Source organism: Bidens hawaiensis, unplaced genomic scaffold (genome assembly GCF_021521415.1).
Source record: "Bidens hawaiensis isolate Kalapana, Puna unplaced genomic scaffold, B.hawaiensis_p1.1 tig00001236_1, whole genome shotgun sequence".
Taxonomy (NCBI): Eukaryota; Viridiplantae; Streptophyta; class Magnoliopsida; order Asterales; family Asteraceae; genus Bidens; species Bidens hawaiensis.
In genome coordinates, this window is record NW_027491070.1 from 2,245,365 (window position 1) to 2,267,808 (window position 22,444).

The 22,444-nt window shown below is 35.1% G+C and overlaps 3 protein-coding genes and 2 pseudogenes across 4 annotated transcripts; 3 read left to right on the forward strand and 2 right to left on the reverse strand.

Moving 5' to 3' along the window:
- The first annotated feature begins 1,123 nt into the window (after window positions 1-1,123).
- LOC143568987 (putative clathrin assembly protein At4g32285 pseudogene) lies at window positions 1,124-2,849 on the forward strand (annotated as a pseudogene).
- A 636-nt stretch (window positions 2,850-3,485) lies between these two features.
- LOC143567488 (long chain base biosynthesis protein 1-like) lies at window positions 3,486-6,967 on the reverse strand. The gene is made up of 13 exons (XM_077053897.1): window positions 6,739-6,967; window positions 6,515-6,652; window positions 6,355-6,449; window positions 5,607-5,696; window positions 5,430-5,525; window positions 5,278-5,350; window positions 5,051-5,183; window positions 4,782-4,956; window positions 4,527-4,667; window positions 4,329-4,424; window positions 4,100-4,241; window positions 3,890-4,017; window positions 3,486-3,800 (listed from the first exon to the last, which is right to left on the reverse strand). The coding sequence occupies exons 2-13, from the start codon at window positions 6,639-6,641 to the stop codon at window positions 3,624-3,626; spliced, it is 1,473 nt and encodes a 490-aa protein (XP_076910012.1). The 5' UTR covers window positions 6,642-6,652; window positions 6,739-6,967; the 3' UTR covers window positions 3,486-3,623.
- A 1,196-nt stretch (window positions 6,968-8,163) lies between these two features.
- LOC143567498 (actin-related protein 6-like) lies at window positions 8,164-11,983 on the forward strand. Its single transcript, XM_077053905.1, has 7 exons — window positions 8,164-8,909; window positions 10,720-10,936; window positions 11,031-11,094; window positions 11,196-11,280; window positions 11,401-11,451; window positions 11,531-11,593; window positions 11,687-11,983. Exons 1-7 carry the CDS (start codon window positions 8,203-8,205, stop codon window positions 11,814-11,816), a joined length of 1,317 nt encoding a protein of 438 aa, XP_076910020.1. The 5' UTR covers window positions 8,164-8,202; the 3' UTR covers window positions 11,817-11,983.
- Window positions 11,984-12,479: 496 nt separating this feature from the next.
- Window positions 12,480-14,604, forward strand: LOC143567507 (uncharacterized). The gene is made up of 4 exons (XM_077053914.1): window positions 12,480-12,502; window positions 12,582-12,696; window positions 12,774-12,888; window positions 13,407-14,604. Exons 2-4 carry the CDS (start codon window positions 12,673-12,675, stop codon window positions 14,117-14,119), a joined length of 852 nt encoding a protein of 283 aa, XP_076910029.1. The 5' UTR covers window positions 12,480-12,502; window positions 12,582-12,672; the 3' UTR covers window positions 14,120-14,604.
- A 2,540-nt stretch (window positions 14,605-17,144) lies between these two features.
- Window positions 17,145-19,152, reverse strand: LOC143567516 (early nodulin-like protein 15; annotated as a pseudogene). The gene is made up of 2 exons (XR_013141428.1): window positions 18,844-19,152; window positions 17,145-17,805 (listed from the first exon to the last, which is right to left on the reverse strand). The product of XR_013141428.1 is annotated as an early nodulin-like protein 15 (transcript).
- Window positions 19,153-22,444: the final 3,292 nt, after the last annotated feature.

Genomic DNA, 22,444 nt, shown 5'->3' on the forward strand with positions numbered 1-22,444 from the left:
AACATATAATATAATTTCATATTTCTCTATATTAACCGTTTTTGTGCATGTGTGTGTGTATGAATGCTGACGTAATCCGTTACGTGAATTAACCGTTTGTGTGTTTATGATATCACACATATTATATTACTGCTGATTGTAATCGATTATGTATATGGATTAGAATCTGAGATCTGAATTATAGCTTACACGCTGAATTTACGTGAGAAACTGCGTATAATTTCAGATTTCTGATCGTGTTCATGTGTATGTGCATGAACTGTTATGCGGAAAGTTTGTTTGTGTTCGTTCATTTACAAATGAACGAACATGAACAAACAATTTTGTTTGGTTTAATAAATGAACGAGCAGAGAGCTTGTGTTTGTTACCCCGTTCAATTGTGTTCGTGAATGTTAGATAATATGTTTGTTTATGTTCATTAAAGCTTTCAATTAATAATAATAATAATAATAATAATAATAATAATAATAATAATAATAATCTTTTCTTACACATATAAACACAAACCGAGCTACATCTGGATAATGGGTAAGCGAACAACAAGTTGCGCCGCTATCCTCTTTTGCACCCGCACCAAAAAGCGAACCACCTCGGGAGCTAGGGATCCAAATGTGTCGAAGGCAAATGGAATGAATGCATGTTGATATATTTAATATTTTTTCTTTATTAAAGCTTTTTAATATTTTTAATGACTTTTTAATCTTATCATATAGATTTATGCTTAAGTTATCGACTATAAAACAAAAATATATATTATGAGATTAATTTATAAGTGTATATGTAAAAAAATTAACATATGAATATGAATGTTAAGAAAACATTAACACAAACTTGGTAGCTGGACCAAATCGTTGACATTCACCATTCTTGGTTAGCCAAATTAAATCAAACATTGTTTGTGTTCATTTGTTTGTGTTCTTGAATCGTTTATGGACAAGTTCATTTCCTCGATGAACGAACACGGACAAGAATATTCGTTCGGTTAGTTGTCCGTGAACCGTTCACTTAATAGACGAACATGAACAACCCTTGTTCGGTTCGGTTCGGTTCGGTTCATTTACAACCCTATCAAATAAAACAAGAAATGAATACAGAGTTTGTAGTCAAATGGATTAAAGATGACTGTATAAATTTATATTATCCAATGCTTTATTTTGCAGACTTGAGCCTTCAGATAAACAGATTCATTTTGTATCAATGTCTTCAAGTAAGATCAGGAAGGCGATCGGAGTGGTTAAAGACAAAACCAGTATAAGGATAGCCAAAGTTGCAGGCAATGTAGCACCTGATCTTGAGGTGCTTATCGTAAAGGCAACGGGCCACAACAACGAACCAGCTGAAGAAAAGTACATACGGGAAATCCTTCATCGAGTATCTCAATCTGGAGGACACGTAAGCGCGTGCGTTTACAATATTTCAAAACGTTTAAGCAAAACGCATGATTGGGTTGTTGCTTTGAAAGCATTAACGCTTGTACACCGATTACTAGTCGATGGGAATCCGGTGTTTAGTCAAGAGATAATGTTCGCAACCCGAAAAGGTTCGAGGGTTTTAAACATGTCGGATTTTCGTGTCGAAGTTCTTTCGAATTATTGGGATCATTCAGGGTTTGTTAAAAACTATGCAATGTATCTTGACCAGAAACTCGAATTCATAGCGTACGAACGACAGCTAAGCCCGATAGGGTTTAGAGACGATCACGGCTATGGAATAAGTCATAAGTCGAAATCTTATAACGATTTAGTTGATTCGGTTGTATGTGGGGAAAGAAAAGAATTACAAGTGGTGAAAAGTGTTAACGATATGAAGCCCGATAAGGTTTTGGAACGGTTGAGTAAACTGCTTCGGGTTATTGATAGAGTGTTGGCGTGTAGGCCCGTTGGAAATGCGAAGACTAGTAAAATGGTGCTTGGTGCATTGTACCTTGTGTTAAGAGAAAGTTTTCGGGTTTATGCTGATATATGCGAGGCGTTAGGCGTTTTGCTTGATCGGTTTACGGATATGGAGTATTGTGATTGTGTCTAGAGTTTTGATCAGTATGTTATTGCAGCTAAGAGGATTGATGAGCTTGTTGACTTTTATAGTTGGTCAAAGGAGTTGGGAGTCGCTCGAGCCTCCGAGTTCCCGGAGGTGCAGAAAGTTACTGATAATATTTTAGAACTTTAGAAAAGTTTTTAAGAGAAAAGAAGAATAAGCTGAAAAAAACATGGAAGAATGTAGTAACGAAAATGGGCTACCATCGTCGTCGACGATGGTAGCCACGATGGAGGACTTGTTGAATATGAACGACGACTCACTGCCGCCAGTGGCAAACGATGACAATATGCTGGCACTTGCTTTGCTTTCGATGCCTAAAACGGTTGAAACAGGTGGAAGTGGAAAAGCTGACTGGGAGGTAGCGTTGGTGGAGTCCGCTAGTAACTTACCGACGATACATAAGTCGACAACTGGTGGCGGTGGTGGTGGTCTAGATTCGGTAATGCTGAATGGCATATATGATCAAGGAGCGGTAGCTGCACAACCTGTATTGGCATTGCCTGCACCTAATAAGAAAGTGGTGCAACCGGACCCACAAGACCCGTTTGCAGCGTCGTTAACGGTCCCACCACCGCCTTACGTGCAGCTTGCTGACCTGGAAAAGAAAAAGATGTTTCTTGTGCAAGAGCAGCAACAGGTGTGGCAGCCATATGGAAGCAATGGTGGTGTTGTTGCTGGTTATAATAATAATGGTATGGGGCAACAAGCAGGGTATACCTATGCACATTATTGATCAAGTTCTTCTTCATATTATTTATGCTTTTTTTATGCATAATCCTACTGAGAAATTCTTTATAATGATTTTTTTTACTCGTTTTACTTCCGAGTTATGTATAAAGAAACTTGATTCATGAAATAAAATTTCCGTGGTTTCATTTTGTCCGGTTTCTAATAAAACATAGCATTAATTGTGTGCGTGTCTATATATACACCTTACAAACTTGAAATGTTTCATATATAACAAACTAAAAACTATCATGCATTCCAAATTGAATTTTTACTTAATGACTATTCTACCGCCTTTGCATTATATTTGTTTAAACACTATTTTGTATTTAAATTTTGATCAATGTCGACGATAAGAAAGCAAACTGAACCGTCATCTCTCCTCTTTTATTACCTCGACGACAGATAATCAATCAATCAAATATGTAAAAATAAATTAAGCTAAAAATGAGTAAACAAAAAACTTTGAGGTTAAAGATAGGCATATATGAAATTTTAAAGTTTTAATAAAATAAGGTTAAAAGTTTTAAATGGCTTATTAAAATGTTTATAATGAATTGGCTGTGTATGATATCTTAACGGCTATATGATATTTATAATTTTGCATAGGTTTGTATGATATTTTCTAAGTTTGTACGAGTGTACATGAAATTTCCCGTATAATCATTAGACAATTATAGAAAGAAAGATTATAAATTCAAGTATGTAAATACTAAAACAAATATATAAAGAATATTCATGCCAGTTCAAAATGCAAAGAATATGCAGAACCCTATGTCAACAATGATACAGTAAACTATCACACAAATGAATATTCTTTCAAAAAACTGTCGAAAAGACGAAATTGCAAGCTGAGCATTCAATTTTGACCTGTGAATAATGAAGCTGCAACGCTCTTCAGTGCTTCATACGCTTTCTGTAGATCAAATTCTGTATGTGCAGCCGAGACAAACAATCTGATCCCAACAGGCAGATTGCATTTGTCAAGCGTTGATCTTTTAGAAGGTACCACGAAAACCGAGTGTTCATCTAGTACCTGAAATTATATCAACTTGTAATTAACAAAAACACATCATAAGGGTTGTATTTGTTTACTGGCAATACATTTGTAAATATAAAACTGACTTTATCAGCAATATTTTGAAGCAACTGAAGATCACTCTTCACGGACCCGGTGGATTTCTTTAGTACAAGAAACACAATCGGTGACAGTATATCACTTGCAATTTCAAGTCCTTGTATTCCCGACAATCCTGAAAAATATTAATAAAAAGATATAAGATCATAGTTATATTAAATAATAATATAGTAAAATAATGTAGATATAAAACGAACCTGTACACAACGCCTTGATATTATCTCTTAACTTTATTAAAAGTTCAGGGTTTTCTTCAATGACATCAACGGCGGTAATTGCAGCACTTGCCAAGTAAGGTGGCAAAGATGCAGAAAAGACATAACCCGAGCTGCTAAGGCGCTACAACATTTTACAAGAAAAAATTAAATTACCGTTTTGCCCATACTCACCGTTCAAATTTACAAACAAAATTTCATTAACACGTACTTGGTGATCGACAACTCGACTACTTCCAGTGCAAAATCCACCTTCTGATGCCAACGCGTGTCCCATAGCAGCGGTTAATATATCTACTTTATCGATCTACAAAAGTAAGATAACTGTTAGTCTATAATTCATTAACATTGTGTGAATTTAAACACGATAATAAACAAAAAAAAAGTGAGTTCGAGAGAGATTACATACGGGAACTTTGTAGTGTTCGGTTAAGCCTCTACCAGATTTTCCGAGCACACCAAACGAATTACTTTCGTCTAACAAAACGCGAAACCGATATTTCTCCTTGAGTCTGATTATCTCGTCTAGTGGAGCAATTTGGCCCGAATTCTAAACATTTCATCAAAACTTATATTAACATTAAACCAAAATCAATGCCTACGAAAGGACATATAACTATATAATTATACGAAAATAAATAAAATCGATAACCATTAGGAATACCTGGTAGACGGCTTCAACCACAATGTATCGTCTTAACTTCTTAGCTCGTTTATTATCTTGTGTAACTTTCTCTAGTGTATTTTTTAAAGATTCCATGTTATTATGCTTAAAGTACACAATTGTACTTCTTGATAGATATAAACCGTTTTGTATACCCCAGTGAACACCTTCATCTCTGAAACAAGCAATTTATTGTAAATAAAGATCATGCAAAATGGCGCGTTTGCCCTCGATAGATTTATTTATAAAACTTTTTAGTTTATACTCACGCAATAACAATATCTCCTTTCTTGCAAAAAGCCGGAATCGCACTAAACATAGTCGAAAGTCCGTAAGAATAGAGTATGGAATCCGGAGTTCCGAGAAACTTTGCTATTCTTGCCTCACAGTCAAGGTGAACATCTAAATAAATAAATAAATAATAATAAAATAAATAAATAAAAGAATAAGTAGTAACTATTTACATGTTAAGCTGATAAATTGGATAACTGTATACCGATTGTTCCGTAAAATCCACGAGGACCACAAGAACCAACACCGTATTTCTCCAAAGAAGACGTGCACGATTCCTGTCGTATGAAAACCGTATAAATAAACATGTTATCTAAACCCACAATCAAATATTAATTGAAACGGTAGTTTTCTCACACGTAGTTTCTCATGTCCCATTAATCCTAAGTAATTTGCCGAAGTAAAATTCACCACTTCTTTGCCATTGATTATTGTATGCGGTCCTGCAGCACTGAATGCAACACAACTTATAAGTTACTTACATAACCATGCATACATAAAACACATATATGTATCATGTGTGTATCTATATCTCTCTAGTATTGGATCTTCTTTTTCCATATCTTCTGTTATTGGTGGGATAAGAGACTCCGGTGTCCATTCGTCACATAATTCATCTATTTCCTACACGCATCAAGCTAACAGGTTCATCAAACTAAGATATAAATAATTAAGGCGGTAAACGAACCGAACGTTTGGTGAACTGCTCGGTGGAAAGTTCGTTTATGTCCGTTCGTTTTATAAATGAGCGAACACGCGAACAAGTAATCTCGTTCGATTAGCTAAATGAAAGAACACGAACAGAAGCCATGTTCGTTCAATTGTGTTCATTAATGTTCATTTACGTCCGTTTATGTTCGCTAACGTTTGTTCATTAAGTTATTTTTATATTTTTTGATGACTTCTCTAATCATATTCAATCAAAATCATATTATGTGATTAATTTATATGTAAAATAACATATGAATGTTAAAAAAAACACCAACACAAACTTGGTAGCCGGGCCGTACCGTTGACACCAACCATTGTCGGTTAGCAAAATCAAATGAAACATTGTTTTTCATTTGTGTTCGTGAACCGTTCACAAACAAGTTAATTTCCTTAATGAACAAACACGAACAAGAACTTTCGTTTGGTTAGACGTTCTTAAATCATTCGTTTGTCCGATAAAAGCTTAGCGGACGAACATGAACAAGGCCTTGCCCGTTCGGTTCATTTACAACCCTAATACTAATAACAGAGCCGAGACGTCAACTTAATAAATGGACATGATTGCACGAACCTTATTAGTTAGCGGGCGCTTAGGCGGCTTGTAACTCTTTTGAGATAGTAAAAACAGAATAACAACAAGAAGTAAACCTTCCACAAATAAGTGACCTATAACACAAATAATAGTTTATGAAGATGTTACGAGATTAATAATGAAATGAATATTAATTAACCTCCAACTGGGACTCCAAACACAACAGCTCTAGCAAAAGGTGCATCATATGCAAATGTCAACCAATCAGATGCATTTTTTAATGAATCCATCAAGGATGTGACAACACTGTTGTTTGATAACTCCATCAACTTGATTTCTATTGAATAATTATACAGTCAATCACACATAAAAATAATTATAAATCATAACAGATTATATAAAATTTGAAATGAAAATAATTACCTAGGATTATATGTAGTAGATCTGGAAGTGATTGGTTTATTTTTTTTTATGTTGAGTTCAGAACCTTAAACGAGACAAAGAGTTGGTTGTGGAGTTTAAGGTTAGGATGAGATTTGAGATTGAAGATGAGAGATACGAGGTTCTGGAGGGTGTTGTCGAAGGTTTGGTCGGGAAGTACGATGGAAATTGAGATTTATGTGACAAAACAGGCGGCGGGCTGTGTTCTTGTATCCGGCGATTAATTAAAATCTAGTAAAAATTATATCATTTGTAACTAATAATGTATGTGACCCAATTCCTATTTTCGTTGTATAGTTTTCGCGATGATTGAAGGCTAGGCGAGTCCGTTTAGAGGATTTGTTAGTCATTAAAACAAATTACGTCTCATATTACGTGTTAAACATGCATAAAAATGAGTAACGCGACGACGTGCATAACTTACTAAGTTGTATGACCTGTATAATCAGTTTCGGGTATTCCCGAACTGGTTAACCGGTAAAATCCGGTTTTATAAAGATAAAAATAAAAAAATCAAATAACCGTTTTCAAAGATCAATAATATAAACCGGTTTTATAAGTGGGTATAACCGGCCAATGGTGCACACGTAACCTTTAACTGACACTAACTAAATTCGTGTCGTTTTGATATCCGTACGTGTGGCAATACTATTTCAGATGCTCACAAATATATTTCCGGAATTTCGTTACTATTGCAAAATTAAACACCGTTCGAATCCTCATAATCTTACTAAACTTAACCAATACCAACCGAACCAAACTCAATTTATCAACGTTTTTCAACCAGGTGTCTCTAAAATCTCTAGGGCTGTAAACGAACACGAACAAGACCTTGTTCATGTTTGTTCGTTAAGGAAATAATTTGTTCACGGACACTTACCAAACGGGATTTTATGTTCGTGTTCGTTTTATTAAGGAAATGAATTTGTTCACGAATATAAACGAACACAAATAAAATCGATAAAGCCTAAAAATTGAGACCGCTATATTAATCAACATGAATAATGAAAGCATGTAAACAAATCGAATGAACATGAACAAGGGGTATGTTAGTGTTCGCTCATCTAGCTTTAAACGAACACGAATGCTTAATCAAATGAATATTTAAGTTTTTGTTCGTTTTTTAAAAAAAGAGCACCTGCATTCGTTTACGTTCGTTTAACATAATCGAACAAAGATAAACAAACATAAATGAACAAATGTAAATGAACCCAGAAAAACATAAATAAACACAAATTTACAAATACAAAACTTGTAAGCAGATAACTTATCCAAATAAATAAACGAACATAAATAGACAAACAAAGGAACATTCATGAATATAAATGAACGAACGAAACATAACGAACTTCTTGCCAAACAGTTCACGTAACGTTCGGTTCTTTTAGATGAATAAATTAATCTCACACTCCCTTCACACACCACTCACCGGAAACCAAACAAAGCATGTCCTCCTCCACCACCACCACCGTCGTAGTTCTCGACAACGGCGGCGGCCAAATAAAAGCCGGGTTCGGCGGCGAACGCGACCCAACCAGCATCGTCCCAAACTGCACCGCCCGTACACCCTCCTCCAAAAAACCCTTACTCCCGAACCAATTACTCTCTCCATCCGAAGACTTAACCTCCGCCGTCATCCGCCGCCCATTCGACCGCGGCCACTTAATAAACCCAGACCTCCAATCCACCATCTGGTCCCACATCTTCACCTCTCTCCTCCACGTCACCCCATCTCAATCCTCATTACTCCTAACCGAACCCTTATTCACTCTCCCATCTATTCAACGATCCACCGACGAAATAATATTCGAAGAGTTTAATTTCAAATCATTATTCGTTTCAGACTCTCCGTCTTTGGTGCATTTGTATGAGGCGAGTAGGCGTCCGTACGATGTGGTGTCTAAGGCGCAATGTAGTGTGGTGGTGGATGTTGGGTTTAGTTTTACACATGCTGCGCCGGTGGTTCAGAACTTTACGGTGAATTACGGGGTTAAAAGGATGGATTTAGGTGGGAAGGCGTTGACGAATTATTTGAAAGAGTTGGTTAGTTATCGGTCGGTTAATGTTATGGACGAGACGTTTTTGATTGATGATGTGAAAGAGAAGCTGTGTTTTGTTTCGAGTGATGTCGCTCGGGATCTAAGGATCGCCAGGTTAGAGTTTCGGTTTTAATGCTAGTTAATTTGTGCAAGCGAAAACAACTCGAGTGTTTTTTCGAGCCCAAGCTCGTCGAGTCTTAACGAGTTTTGTGTTAGTTTAAGTTTTACCTTTTTTGGACTTATATGTGTTAATATCACATTGCACTGTCGAGCTTTGACTCGTTGAAGATACTACACAAGCTCGAGTCGAGCTTAGGCTTGTTTAAGGTTTCTCTCAAAATAGTTAAAAAATGCATATAAGTTAGTTAATTAATAATAAACGAGCCAATACCGAGCTTTTGAAAAAGAGCTTGAAACGATCCTAGGGTTTTGATTTGGTTGAATTAAGCCAGTGTTTGTTTATACATTTTAGGATCAAACGGGATATAATTAAGCTATAGTTTATTCATATTCATACAATTTAGGGGTGTAAACAAGACGGAGACGAGCTGCGCCTGAGCTTGTCTAGGACCTTAATCAAGCCAGAGCTCAGCTCGAGCTTGGTTGTGCAGGGTTAAAGTAATACGGAGTACATGTATAAAGTAGGTAAAACTTAGAAATATACAAGGATTGACGAGCCTAATCGAGCTTCCCATACAAGGGTTTCGGTTTGTTAGTTTATACATTTGCATACATTTTCATAGAATGTTGGCTAAGTTGGGATTAAACAGACGCAATTAAGCTAGGGTTTATAGTTTATTCAGATTCATACAATTTAGGGGTGTAAACTAGCTGAGCCAAGTCCGAGCTCAACTAGGCTCGGGCAGTCACGCTCGGCTCGTTTTGACTTACAAGATCTCGAATTCTAGCTCAGCTCGAGTTCAGCTCGTGAGTCGTTTTTTAGCTTGGCTTTAGCTCGTTTTTTTAAGATTGAGCTCTTGTAGTGCCTTAATCGAGCCAAAGCTTGGTTGTGCAGGCCTGCAGGGTGAAATTAAAACATAGAAGTCTAAAATAGGTAAAACTTTGAAATGCCCAAGGCTCAACGAACCTAAAAGAGCTTCCTGTACAAGTGTTGAGTTTGAGATCGATAACCAAACGAGTTTTATTTGAGGTTCAGACTTGGCTTGAGCTCGAAACAGTCGGTTACGTGAGAACTGCAGTTTGTTTGAATTTATGGTTCAGTTAAGCTAGAGTTTATACATTTTCATAGTTTGTTGGTTAATTTGGGATTAAGCAGGATGTAATTAAGTTAGGGTGCAAACAAGTCGAACCGCTCGCGAACTACTTGAGATTGGATTGATAAAAGGCTCGAAACAAGCTGAGCTTTCTTCGAGCTCGAGCCTTGTATGTGGAGCTTGTTTAGGCTTGTCGAGCTTTAATGAGCCTTGTGTATTATTAACTTTTACTTCATTTGGACTTTTATGTATATATTTTACATTGTACGCCTGAGTTTGGGCCGAGCTTTGTCTCGTGAAAGGTACTACATGAGCTCGAGCAGAGCTTAAGCTCGTATAAGGTTTTTGTTAAATAAGATAAAATAATTTAAAGCTTATAGTAATTAATACTAAACAAGTCGAATTTGAGCTTGAAAAACTACGCAGGAGCTCGAAGCGAGCCGGGATTGAGCTCTTGTAACTCAAAAGGAGCCGAGCTCGGCTTGTTACAGTTAAACTAGGTTTTATACATGTTCATACAATGCCTGTTAATTTGGGATTAAGCCATACAGTTAAATTAGGTTTTATACATTTTCATATAATGCCGGTTAATTAGGGATCAAACAGGATACGATTAAGCTAGGGCCTAGGCTTTATTATTTTCATATAATGGTTTTAATTTGGGATTAGACAGGATACAATTAAACTAGGGTTTGTAATATCATTTACAGGAGGCGTGGAAGTGACAATCACTTTAGGTGCACGTATGTGCTTCCAGATGGCATCACACATACAAAGGGATACATAAAAGACCCCATTGAAGCACAAAGATATCTTACTTTATCTGAAGATGGTGAATTCCCACAATCTGAAGACACTGACGAAGCTGATCGAACGGAAGCTACAAACAAACCATCAGAAAGGAGTAAAGTTGATCTTATGAAAAATGTACTAAAAGCTTCTTACTTTTTCTATAAAGATTAGTTCTTTATTGATGAAACCATATGATATTAATATTATTAATTCACTTAATGAACAACAGGAATTCAGCTTGAGCAATGAGCGGTTTCTTGTCCCTGAGATGATATTTCGTCCTGCTGATTTAGGTGTGTCGGTTTGATATGTTTTATTGGACACTGAAGACATTATTTAGGTTATGAATTTATTTTGTTTTACGTTTTTAAATGGAATTTTGCATATTATTCAGGAATGAATCAAGCTGGACTGGCGGAATGTATCGTTCGAGCGGTTAATTCTTGTCATCCTTATCTTCATCCTGTGCTTTACGAAAGGTAATTGTCATTTGGCGTATAATTATCATTCATTCCGTGGGTCCCGTGAATTTCACATCTTAAATGTCTTTCTTGATTTGATATATGAATTGTGATTTTATGTCAAAACTTGTTTTGCAGTATCATATTGACTGGTGGAAGCACATTATTTCCCGGTTTTGCCAAAAGATTGTAAGTTTCACTATTGTGTTTAAATCTTTATTCTTATATTCACTAGGGATCAAATTTGAGTTGATTATGTTGATTGCAGAGAAAGCGATTTGCGACCGCTTGTTCCAGATGTATACAAAGTGAAAATAACAACTCAAGAAGATTGAGTAATAATATCCTTTTTCATCAGTTTTTGTTTTGAATTATTTTCCCACTTTTAGTAACTTATTGGGAAATATTTATCTTGTATATGCAGCCCTATATTAGGTGTTTGGCGAGGGGGGTCGTTATTGGCATCTAGCCCTGATTTTGATGCGATGTGTGTCATGAAAGCCGAGTATGAAGAGCATGGATCAGCCCGTTGTCGTAGGAGATTCTTTCACTAATCCACATCCGAAAGGTATTTTTAATCGAGTTTTTGTATGAGGGTTTGGATATCAAGAACTTGTTTTCGAGTTTTGAATTCAAGATCAGTTGAATCTTGAATTCCTTTAGAAAATTTCAAGAAATCAACAACTTATATAAGTTGTGGTTTCTTGTGGTGAAACAGGCAGAGGAGTAGGTAGATGAAAGATTGTTAGTGTGCTTGTAACAAAAATGCTACCTTGTTAGTAAAACCAGAACTGTAGAATGTAGATATAAACAAAAGCATTTTGATGTTATATTGTTGTTCAAGATTTTTTATGATAGTTTGATGACCAATGTTATGATCGGACAGTAAACGGGACATGATACCGGTTCAACTGGTCGGAATGGCAGAACAACTTTTGTCTAAAAATGACGGTTAAGGTCTAAAATTGTTGAATTAAAAAAATAATAATATTTTTTATCATAGTAAACCGGTTCTCCAGTCGGACAGGTGAAACGCTTCGAACAAGCCGGTTTTTTAAGAACCGAGCGAACTATGTAGAATCGGACATGTCAGGTGACTGAATCCCGGATGGATCGGCTGAACTGGTTCGGTCTTAAAAACACTGGTTTGATCAAAGTAAGGTGGTGTTTGGTTTATAATTCATGGCTTAAAAATAAGGCAAATAAGCCTCAGAGGCTCAATCATTCAACAGATTTTCAGGTAATTTTGGTCATTAAAGGTTCAATTTTTATTGGGTTTTTAGTAATGCACACCAGGTGTTTGATGAAATGCTTCACAGAGTTGTACATGAGAACCATGGTCAAGATACTAAGAAGAACAGAGAATGGCAAGAGAAGTTGCCTGTTGTTGTGTTTAAATCTGAGGAAATCATGTATTCCAAAGCTAATTCTGAGGTGATTCAATCTTGAAATTTGATGGTTTTGTTAACAAATAAAGATTGAAACTTTTGTTGTTGTTGTACTGCAATTAGGCTGAGTATACAGATCCTGAAACATTGTGGGACCGGTTGAATGATGCTATTGATACCATAATCAGAAAAGATGAGACCTTGGAAACTGGTGAATTCTTGCCCCCTTGTGTTGAAGGTACACCGTGTTTTCATTGTTGGTGTGCATGGGTCGGTTTTGGGAACAACCGAAAACTGAAATTGCAGTTTTTTAGCTTTTGAAACGGTTTGGTTTGGGTTCGGTTTCGTAGCTAGTTTATTTGGTTTTGCCGTTTGGGTTTGGAAATTTTGAGCCGAAAAAGAAATCGCCAAAAAGTAAATAGTTTAGGTTAAAAAATTTTTTGTTAGTTAATAATTAAATTTACTATTATAGACTTTGGCTAAAATATTTAGGTTAAACTGTATATTAAGTTATTATAAATAGTTTTCAAAATAAAATATAAAAAACTATAAGTTCGGTTCGGTGTTATTTACATGTAAAACCTAACCGAAAGTTTGGTTCTTACGAATACTTCTGGTTTTTGTTTTGGTTTGGTTTTTCGATTTTGGGTCGGTTTTTTCGGTTTCATGCACACCTCTAGTTTTCACATTCTTGAAATTTTATATTATCAAAAGATGATTGATAAGTATTTTAATTATTATTATTATGGATTTCAGCTGCTCTTAATTTAGGCTGTGTGCCTGTAAGATCATCAAGAAGTCAAAGAAACAGTAACACCAGAAGCTACTTAAGTCCAAGAAACCAAGATTCTGGTCCAACAAATGTTCAAAGACCAGAATGTTTGAATCAGGCACACACTGTTTCGGAACTTAATAAAGATTCAAGACCGGTTTTCAAGCCTTTTTATCCTCAAAATATTCCTGGACAAATGATGTCTTTCGAGAATAAACCGCCTTCAGTTTATCCGTTATATCACGGTTTCCAGTTTCAACCTCGGATGCCCCAACTGGGATTTCGTACCTCTCAACCGAACCCAAATAATATTATCATCGGAACTCCGGTTTTTCAAACAACAACCCGTGAGTCTTTACCATCTTCGTCTCAAACGGGTTGTCCCGGAAGAGTGATAGTTTTTGACAAAGATGATACGGGTTTGGGTTCAAAGAACGAATCGAGACCCGAATTGGTGGAGTGTGATTTGTCTTTAAGGTTGGGTCTTGTTTCGAGTAATGAACGAGGGTTGACTAATGTAGGTAATGTTGACTCGGGTCCGGGTCCGGGTCCGAGAAGCAAGGAGTTTTCTTTCTTTCCTTTGAATTCGGATACCGAAGAAGTTGAGCATTCGATGACGGAATTTAGGAAACGAGGTTTGTGTTTAGAGAGCGGTTTTGACTCGATTAACGAACGGATGAAAAGACGGGGTTTGTAGATATGAAATCTGTGTTTTGTGTTGTGAAATTCTTTGAAATGAGATGAGAAAGAAGTGTTGGTTAATGGTTTTTTTTTTTTTTTTTTTTTTTATGTTGGATTTTGTTAGTTGCTAAGGTTGTTCATAGGAAATGGTCAAACGGTGTCGTTTTCTTTTGGTTGGGTAGGTGGGGAGGAGGGTATGGGTGGTGAGGGTTCTCATTCATATCATGCTGTCCATTCGGGTCCACTTGTGCATGTTCGTGTTGTACGTTGTGCGTTATAATCGAAACACGTAGTAGTTTGGCTGTGACAGATGCACGAGGATGGAAAAGGACCACATTTCTTGGCTTCTATTGATGCGTCATGTCATTATTATAACGCTCCATTTGTTACACGAGTACGCTATTTTAGTCATTTGAAAGTTAAAATACTGTCACATGTTACGCGGATCCCACTTCATCTTGTAGCCCGCATTAGAAATATCGGGTTAAAAAAATGTCTAGATTTAATATTCATGGTTGTGCGAATCGGATAATATATGTTGGTAGGAATGGTTCATATGTTACACACTAGCCCGATAATATTCAATTCGAACTAGATTTTATTTGTCACGATGAAATCATGAAATTACTAGTTAGGTTGGATTCGATATATTTTTCACTTTAATTTTCCTTTTATAAAGTTGCGACGGGTCAAGATGATACACTGACAAAAGATTCAAGCAGGTTGTGTTTGTCGAACGGGCTTAATATATAAAGTTTTATTATTTTTACTTTATAAACGGTTTTTTAAATGAGAAAATAATTTGTTCATTTGTATCATTATAAAAATTGAACCATTATATAAAACTTAGTAAAACTAAAAGAATAGACTTGTCAAAAACAAAAGATAAGAATTAAACTTAAACCAAACAATAAAATGAAAATATTCTCTGTAAATTAGGGGGCAAAAACAAAAGAAATATAATACACCTTTTGGGCCTATGTGGTTAGGGTGGCAAAAAAATTGTACTTTGGGCTTATGGGTTGGTTTGGACATGTAAATGTACATTGAAGTAATTGAACTAGATATAACATGATTTGTTGCCAAGGCTGTAACAGGTTGGTTAGGCCTGTTTGAAATGGAGTTCACAAGGTCTTAAGTTTCAATCTAATTCTAACCAGGTTATACTTCAGTTGACCTTTAGACAACAGGTTTTCCTTAAAACAGGAGATGGTTTCGGCTACCTAATATTGTCTGCGATCATGGGCGTATGGTGTCCACCGAGTACCTATAATTTAAACGCACTATACATACACATTTACATTAGGGAATCATTACAAAATAATTAATTGTTGCCATAAAATAACAAATGTAAATCATTTAAAATTCTTTTTTTATCAACTACTCATGTTTTTAAAAGTAATTTAGACTCTAATATCATCACAACTAACTTGAGAATAGATATATGTGTGTATAGGAATAATGTGTGAAGATTATTGAGTATTATACTATTATGAGAGTACGTGACATAAACATACATACTAGATATTACCTCTCATTATGCCGCAAAATGGTGTAACCGTTTTGATATTGACAGCTGAAAATATAACCAGAGATCCTTGATTAACACGCATCACCCACAGTTTACCGCGTAGGTAAATACCATGGCATACTCGACACGACCTAGCCCAACATAATCCACATAAGATACCGTGTGTTAAACTGGCCTAACTTAAAGACTTTGGTAATATCTTTTCATGTGATTCTCATTTATTGTCATTTGTCATACATAGGATATGTCTTAAACATATATTATGATTTGCGTTGTATAATATAGTGTAGTACAATCTGGACATAAAAAAGTGAGACACTGAATTTATTTTTGATGGACATATTCAGTCACGAGAATACTTGTGTATCAAAACATGAATATGAGTATCAGAATGTGGACTATTTGCAATATGAAAATAATAAATTGATGTTATTTGGTAAGAAATATTGGCTTTAAATAATCTCAAGTATTATATATTGGCCGATACCAGTCCTAACAAACAAAATATTTTGTGATAGTCCCACATTTTAACTTATTTTTTCTTTTTTTTTTTTTAAAAAAAAAAAAACCTTAAAGTCATTAGTCTTTTAATGATGTGTCATGCTTACATGTCAAAAACATGCTTCAGTGGCAAATACATGGCAAAAAGACTCCTCCCCCTTTTTTCTCGCCACCACCACCACCACAATAATCTATAAAATGTGGTTGAGAAATCCAGATATGAAAAAACGAGTTTCATCATTTGTAGTGGCACCGGTTCCCAATCTCCCTTCTCTTGCAATCTCAAAACCCCCGTCGTCTAACCTCGCCTTAGATCGACAACCCACCTCCACCCCCTTTGTATTATGTCTATTGATCTAACCATCAAAACAAAAAAAATGTGGCGGTAGTAGTTAGGGCCTGGGGGGTTGATGATGGCAGTGGTAGACAGGTAGACTGGTAAGTGGTGATGGTCGCCGTGGTGGTGAGGAAAAGGGGTTAAAGTGTTTTCACCATGTATTTACCACAAAAACATATTTTAACACGTAAGTATGCCTCATCATCAAAAGACTACACCATATTAGTATTATGTTACAATAAAACCGTTGAAAAAATTTGTTAAAATATAAGACTGTCACAACATTTCGTTGTTTGACTTTTGCCACCCAACAAGTAATAGTCATTGTTTAAATCCAATATTTTATTTTTCTTTTAAAGATTAAATAGTAACTTAATGTTAAAAGTTGTAGAAGTAGATGTACTCGATCGCACAAACCGGTGACTTGAGTAACTTGACATATGCACCATCGATCCAGTCATCTAAATACATTAAAAATTAAAGCTTTCCACTACTCGACACATTCCACATTGCCACTTTGGCTTTTGGATGTTAGTCTACTGTATAATTGTTATATTTCTTTTGTGACAGTCCCACCTTGGTTATACGAATATTACCACTTTAGAATCGGTCCTATAGAGAATACTATAATAAAAAAGGTAATAAAAGAAAGTGAAATTTATTCATACGAATCATGTAAAAAAAGAGAATAAATCCGTCCTTTCAAACATTAGAAAAATCCATAGACTAATCACACACAAACTCTCTAAATAATAATCAAGAAAAATAATTTAACATTAATTTAGAAAAATAAAGCTAAACCAAAAGCCAACAAAGTTGCCGGGACCACCACGGTTGGGGCGGCGCTTGGTGATGGCGGCGAAGGAGTCGTGTCACCAACGTCGGGGGATGGGCCGGTGGCGGTTGGGGACGGTGGGGTAGCTCCGGTTGCCGTTGGGGTGGCTGCCGGAGGGGTGGTCGGGGCTGCGGCCGGTGAGGTAGTCGGGGCGGGGGGTGGCGGCTGGAGGAGTTACCGGTGCCGGAGTTGGTGTGGGGGTGGGGGTGGCGGCCGGTGGTGAGGTGGTGGGTGTGGCGGCCGGTGGTGGGGTGGTGGGGGAGGCGGCCGGTGGCGGGGTGGGGGCGGTGGCCGGGGCGGTGACGTTGACTGTCAACTTTTGACCAATTTGACAATGTGTTCCCACGGTGCAAATGTAGAAATGGGTGCCCGCGGCAGTCAACGTGATGGTCGCGTGCCCAGTGGGAGTTAACGAGATAGGGTTGGTGGTGGTGCACGGGCCGTACGCGGCTTGTGATACTTCGGCCACGTTATGCATACCGGTGGTGAAGTTAAAAACTGCAAAAAAAATTAATAATAACTTATTAGTTAATTAAGTAATAATTATTAATTAATCAAAAGTTAATAAATAATTAACTTATTAGTTAATTAAGTAATAATTAGTCAAATTAAGACCACTAAACAAAATTGAAAAACAAACCACATGACATAGAAAAAGTAACAATACTATTATTTTTTTTTTTACAAATTAATTAATGTGGTAGGTTTGTTTGCACGTGACATGTGTTCCTCGATTTCCTAACTTCGTTTCCTAACTTTATATGTCTAATAAATAAAATTTATATAAATTATTCCAAAGTTTAACACACTTTTAATCTTTTATAGTGGCACTAGTGCACTACCATTCTACCAATCTAATCTTTATTTTAAATCTACGATTAAATGGTAAATTATATTAAAAAGAGACCAAATCATTCAATCATTTATATTTATCCAAATTTTGATTGTAAATAGTCATCCAAACTATAACCAATTCTAGATTATAATTCACAATTGCAATGTGACTAAAATTTAAATATATTTTTAAATTTGAGGAAAATAACCAGAAACTATAGAAAACACGAAATCTCCGTAATTTTTATAGGAAAACAATCCAATCCTTTAAATTTTTATAGACTCATAGATGGAGGATGAAACATGAATGCTTTACCAAATTCGAGTTTCATTGAAAGGATAATATCCCATCATAAATAACTAGCTAAATGCTTTATGTGTCACCAATGAATAGCTAAATGATAGTTTCAAAACTATAGAAAAAAAATAGTTGAGGCACTTAGAATTACTTTATCATTAACAATATGATGTCTTCTATAGTTCTATACTTCTATATATTCCTAATTTTTTGATGTCTTCTATTTATTCGTTTTTTTTTTCAGAATCTTAAACCTTAGGTAAAGATAACTAAATAACTTAAATATTTAACTTAACAACTATCAAGGGTAATCATGAAATTAAATAATGGTTTTGGTTTGCATGAACATAAAAAACTTTGTAAAAAATTATATAAAACAATGGTTTAAACTTTAAACAACTTACACATAGTGTCGCCGACTCTGAAAGTCTGTTGGGAAGCCCACGTGGTGTAAGCGGCGGCACCATTCGATGGAATGGTCCAGCCCAAGGCGTCTCCAACGATATGTCTAGTCTGAGCGGTTGTGCTTTGCATCTGCATGGATGCAACCATGATCATCATCATGACCACCATCATACTAGACTTTAATCCAGCCATAATGTTTATGTGTTCTTGTAAAGTAATATTATTACTCTCAGGTCGCCCCTTCTCTATCTCTCTCTAGAATATTATTGAGTTTCTCTCACTATACGTATAGGTAACAGGATTCGTGTTAATGTGTTATGGACACGGGTTTTAATTAGTATTTATAGGGAAGTATTTGGAAATAAAAACAAAAATAAAAATAAAAAAAAATTAGGAAGCCTCTCCGTATTAACAGGGTCAAATCTATTTATGTAGATGATTTATTGATTTTAATTAAAATCGTGTTAACAATGAAGATTTATTATATTTTTTTATATGACATATTACAAATTTTATAACATTTTGGACGAAAATAGATTTGCTATTATATTCATTCAATAATTCTAACTCATGGATTTTTTTTATTGATTTTTATTTTAAATTTTTATACTTATCTAATACAAATGTTAAGTGACGTTATCGTACAATAATTGCTTAATGTACGATAGGTACACGAATCACGCTCAAAGGACAAAAAAACGCTCAAATGCAAAAAAAAAAATTAAAACGCTCAGCCAAAATACTAAAATGTTCATCCAAAAATACTAAAACGTTCAAAACGATTTTCGTGAAAAAAAGTAAAAAACTGATCGATTAACGATACAAAAATGTTTATTTCGGTGAACCAAAGATTAATTGGATATGTATTGATGATTTTGAGATCTTGTGATGTGATTTAATGGATCGACTTCATGAATGTAAGTATTCTTGTACCTAATATACGTTAAACAATTATTGCATTATATCTTTTCTCTACAAATGTTTATGTTATAACTTATATACATGATACATGATTCTATTTTAAACTAACTAAACCTTTACCAATTATATACACATGTGTAGGTTATATGTGGTAGAGTGGGCAAACCGATTCTAACTAATGATAAGCAATTGAAAAACTTGGGTTTAATATGCATCATAAACTCGAAACACAACATATAAAAATAATCACCGAAAAATTGAACCCATAACCATGAACACTTTTGAATAAGCAAACCCATGGTGATCGCCATATAAGAAACTTACATAGGAAAAGTTTGAACATTGGACCTTTTCGATATCTTGTGATAATAATATCTACTAAATAATATAAATAATTTGTGTTTGTTTATTTGTTAGTTTCATGTTACATAATGGCTATTCTTAATCCTTAATTGTGGCCTAGTGATATGATGCTAAGGTTCTTTAATGGAGACCTCCCAAGTTTGATCCCAATTAGTGTCATTTTCGGTGGATTATGACAATGAAGTAAATTAAGCTAGGCTTTACGAGTTTATCAGTTTGAATCTTGATTCCACTCGGGTTTTCGTCCCACTATGCGTTACTCCTGAGAGTCCTGCTCTTGTGATGACACAACGACTGTCACGTGGCAGTCGGCGAGATGATTTCTCGGGGAAACGTCCAAGCTGAACTCTGGAGCCAGATTAAGCCTCGTTAAGACAACATAGTCTGGCCATAATGGAGCAACGTGGCTCTTCAAATTTAGTTAAAAAAAATTTATCGGTTATTTTTTAATATTAGTATGGTATAAAAATATATATATGCTTTTTAAAAATGTGATACATATTTACACAGTAAATGCAAAGGAAAGATGTAAGGTGGAGACAGGGTGGGAGGTGGAAGGTGACCGAAAAGTTGAAAAGTGAGGTGCAATATGACGTTGACCCATGAATATGAATATGAATATGAATATGAATATGAATATCATCCAAGTGTGAAGAGTAGTCTAGAATATAAATTAATCAAATGTGAGTGAATTGGAATCGGCAGCCATGGGTCGTGGTGGGCCCGGTGTCTCATCTTTGTGAGATTAGGTGGCTTGTTTCATTGTTGAATGTTTCTAGATTTTATACTTGGATGAGTTCACCGTTGGAAGTAGGTTCGTCCGTTAACCTTTTATCAAACAAACGAACTGTACATTCAAGAATAGGTGCCATTCATCAAGGAAATAAACGAACACAAACAATGTTTTATTTAATTTGACTAATTGATAATGGTTAGTATCAATAGTTCGTCTAGCTACCGAATTATATTCATATATTAAATTTACATATAAGTTATCACATAATACTCATAGTTAATAGTTTGCTTAACTCTATATATGATAAGATCTCAAAAGTCATTAAAAATATTAAAACATTGTATGAACAAACAAATAATAATGAGCATAAATGGACGTAAATGAACGCATAATCAGACGTTTATATACACAATCGAATGAACATGGCCTATATTCATGTTTGTTCATTTAGTTAATCAAAAGAACTGCTCAGGTTCCTTCATTTATTAAATGAGCAAACGTAAACGAATTTCCTATCAAGGAGTTCTTCAAACGTTAGGTTTCTTTACGTCTCTAACTACACTCACTTTTCTTATAGCAGTGTATAAATGATGATTTTGTAAATATATAAGGAAAATATTTCATGCCTCTTTTAATAATCTTTCGGGTGAACATGTAAAATTTTGTGTCATGGTTCATAGGTTTGTAATTTTTGAATTTTTTTCTTCGTTATGCAACATTTTATATTTTATTGTTATATAGAAAATAAATAGACGACAAAATAAGATTATAAAATTGACAACTTGGATTTCCGAATATGGAAGAAGTCAATGTTATGTTCTGATTAAACTACATATTTGCCGCGTGAACAAGCTGGTGCTAACGTAAACTATTTCGTTTGTGTATTAATTTTGACTTAATAAATAAACTTGACTAATTTTCCTTTGAAAGACTATTGTTGAAGATTTTACTTTATTAAATTATTATAATTTTCAAAAGATATAATATATGTTAATATGTTTTATATGACTTGTTTTTCTTGGGTAAAAGGCTGTTAATCTTTTTTATATGACTTGTTTATAATTGAGTAAACATCAGTTTCTTGTGAAGCGATTAAAAGTTATATTTTTTTTTAAATTTTTTTATACATTATAAGACCACGTGTGGTGAGCGATAAACCATTATCATGTCACTAAAATTAGGCGTTGCACACTTTTAAAAAGAGTGAATTTAAAAATAAGTGGGGCCCACCGCCCAAGGCAATCTCAAATTCTCAACCAATCAAACTCATTTTTTTTTGTTTGGTGTTTAGTTAAAAGTTAAACCATTCCACCTAAATTAAATATGGTTTTGGTTTAATTGTTTTGCCTATGTAACGTCAACACGGTACTTTAACTTGAAAAATCAATACACGGTCTAAACTTTTAGTTTGTAAACTCTATAATTAACCTTTGTAAACTTTAGAACCTTCTAAGGGCCGGCGAAATCGTGCAAGAGCTTTAAGCCCATACTTAATTAAGGCCTCCAAATTCAAGAAAAATCATAATTAACAAATATATCATAATGGACAAAGTATACCCAAAAGTATGTATTAGCTTGGT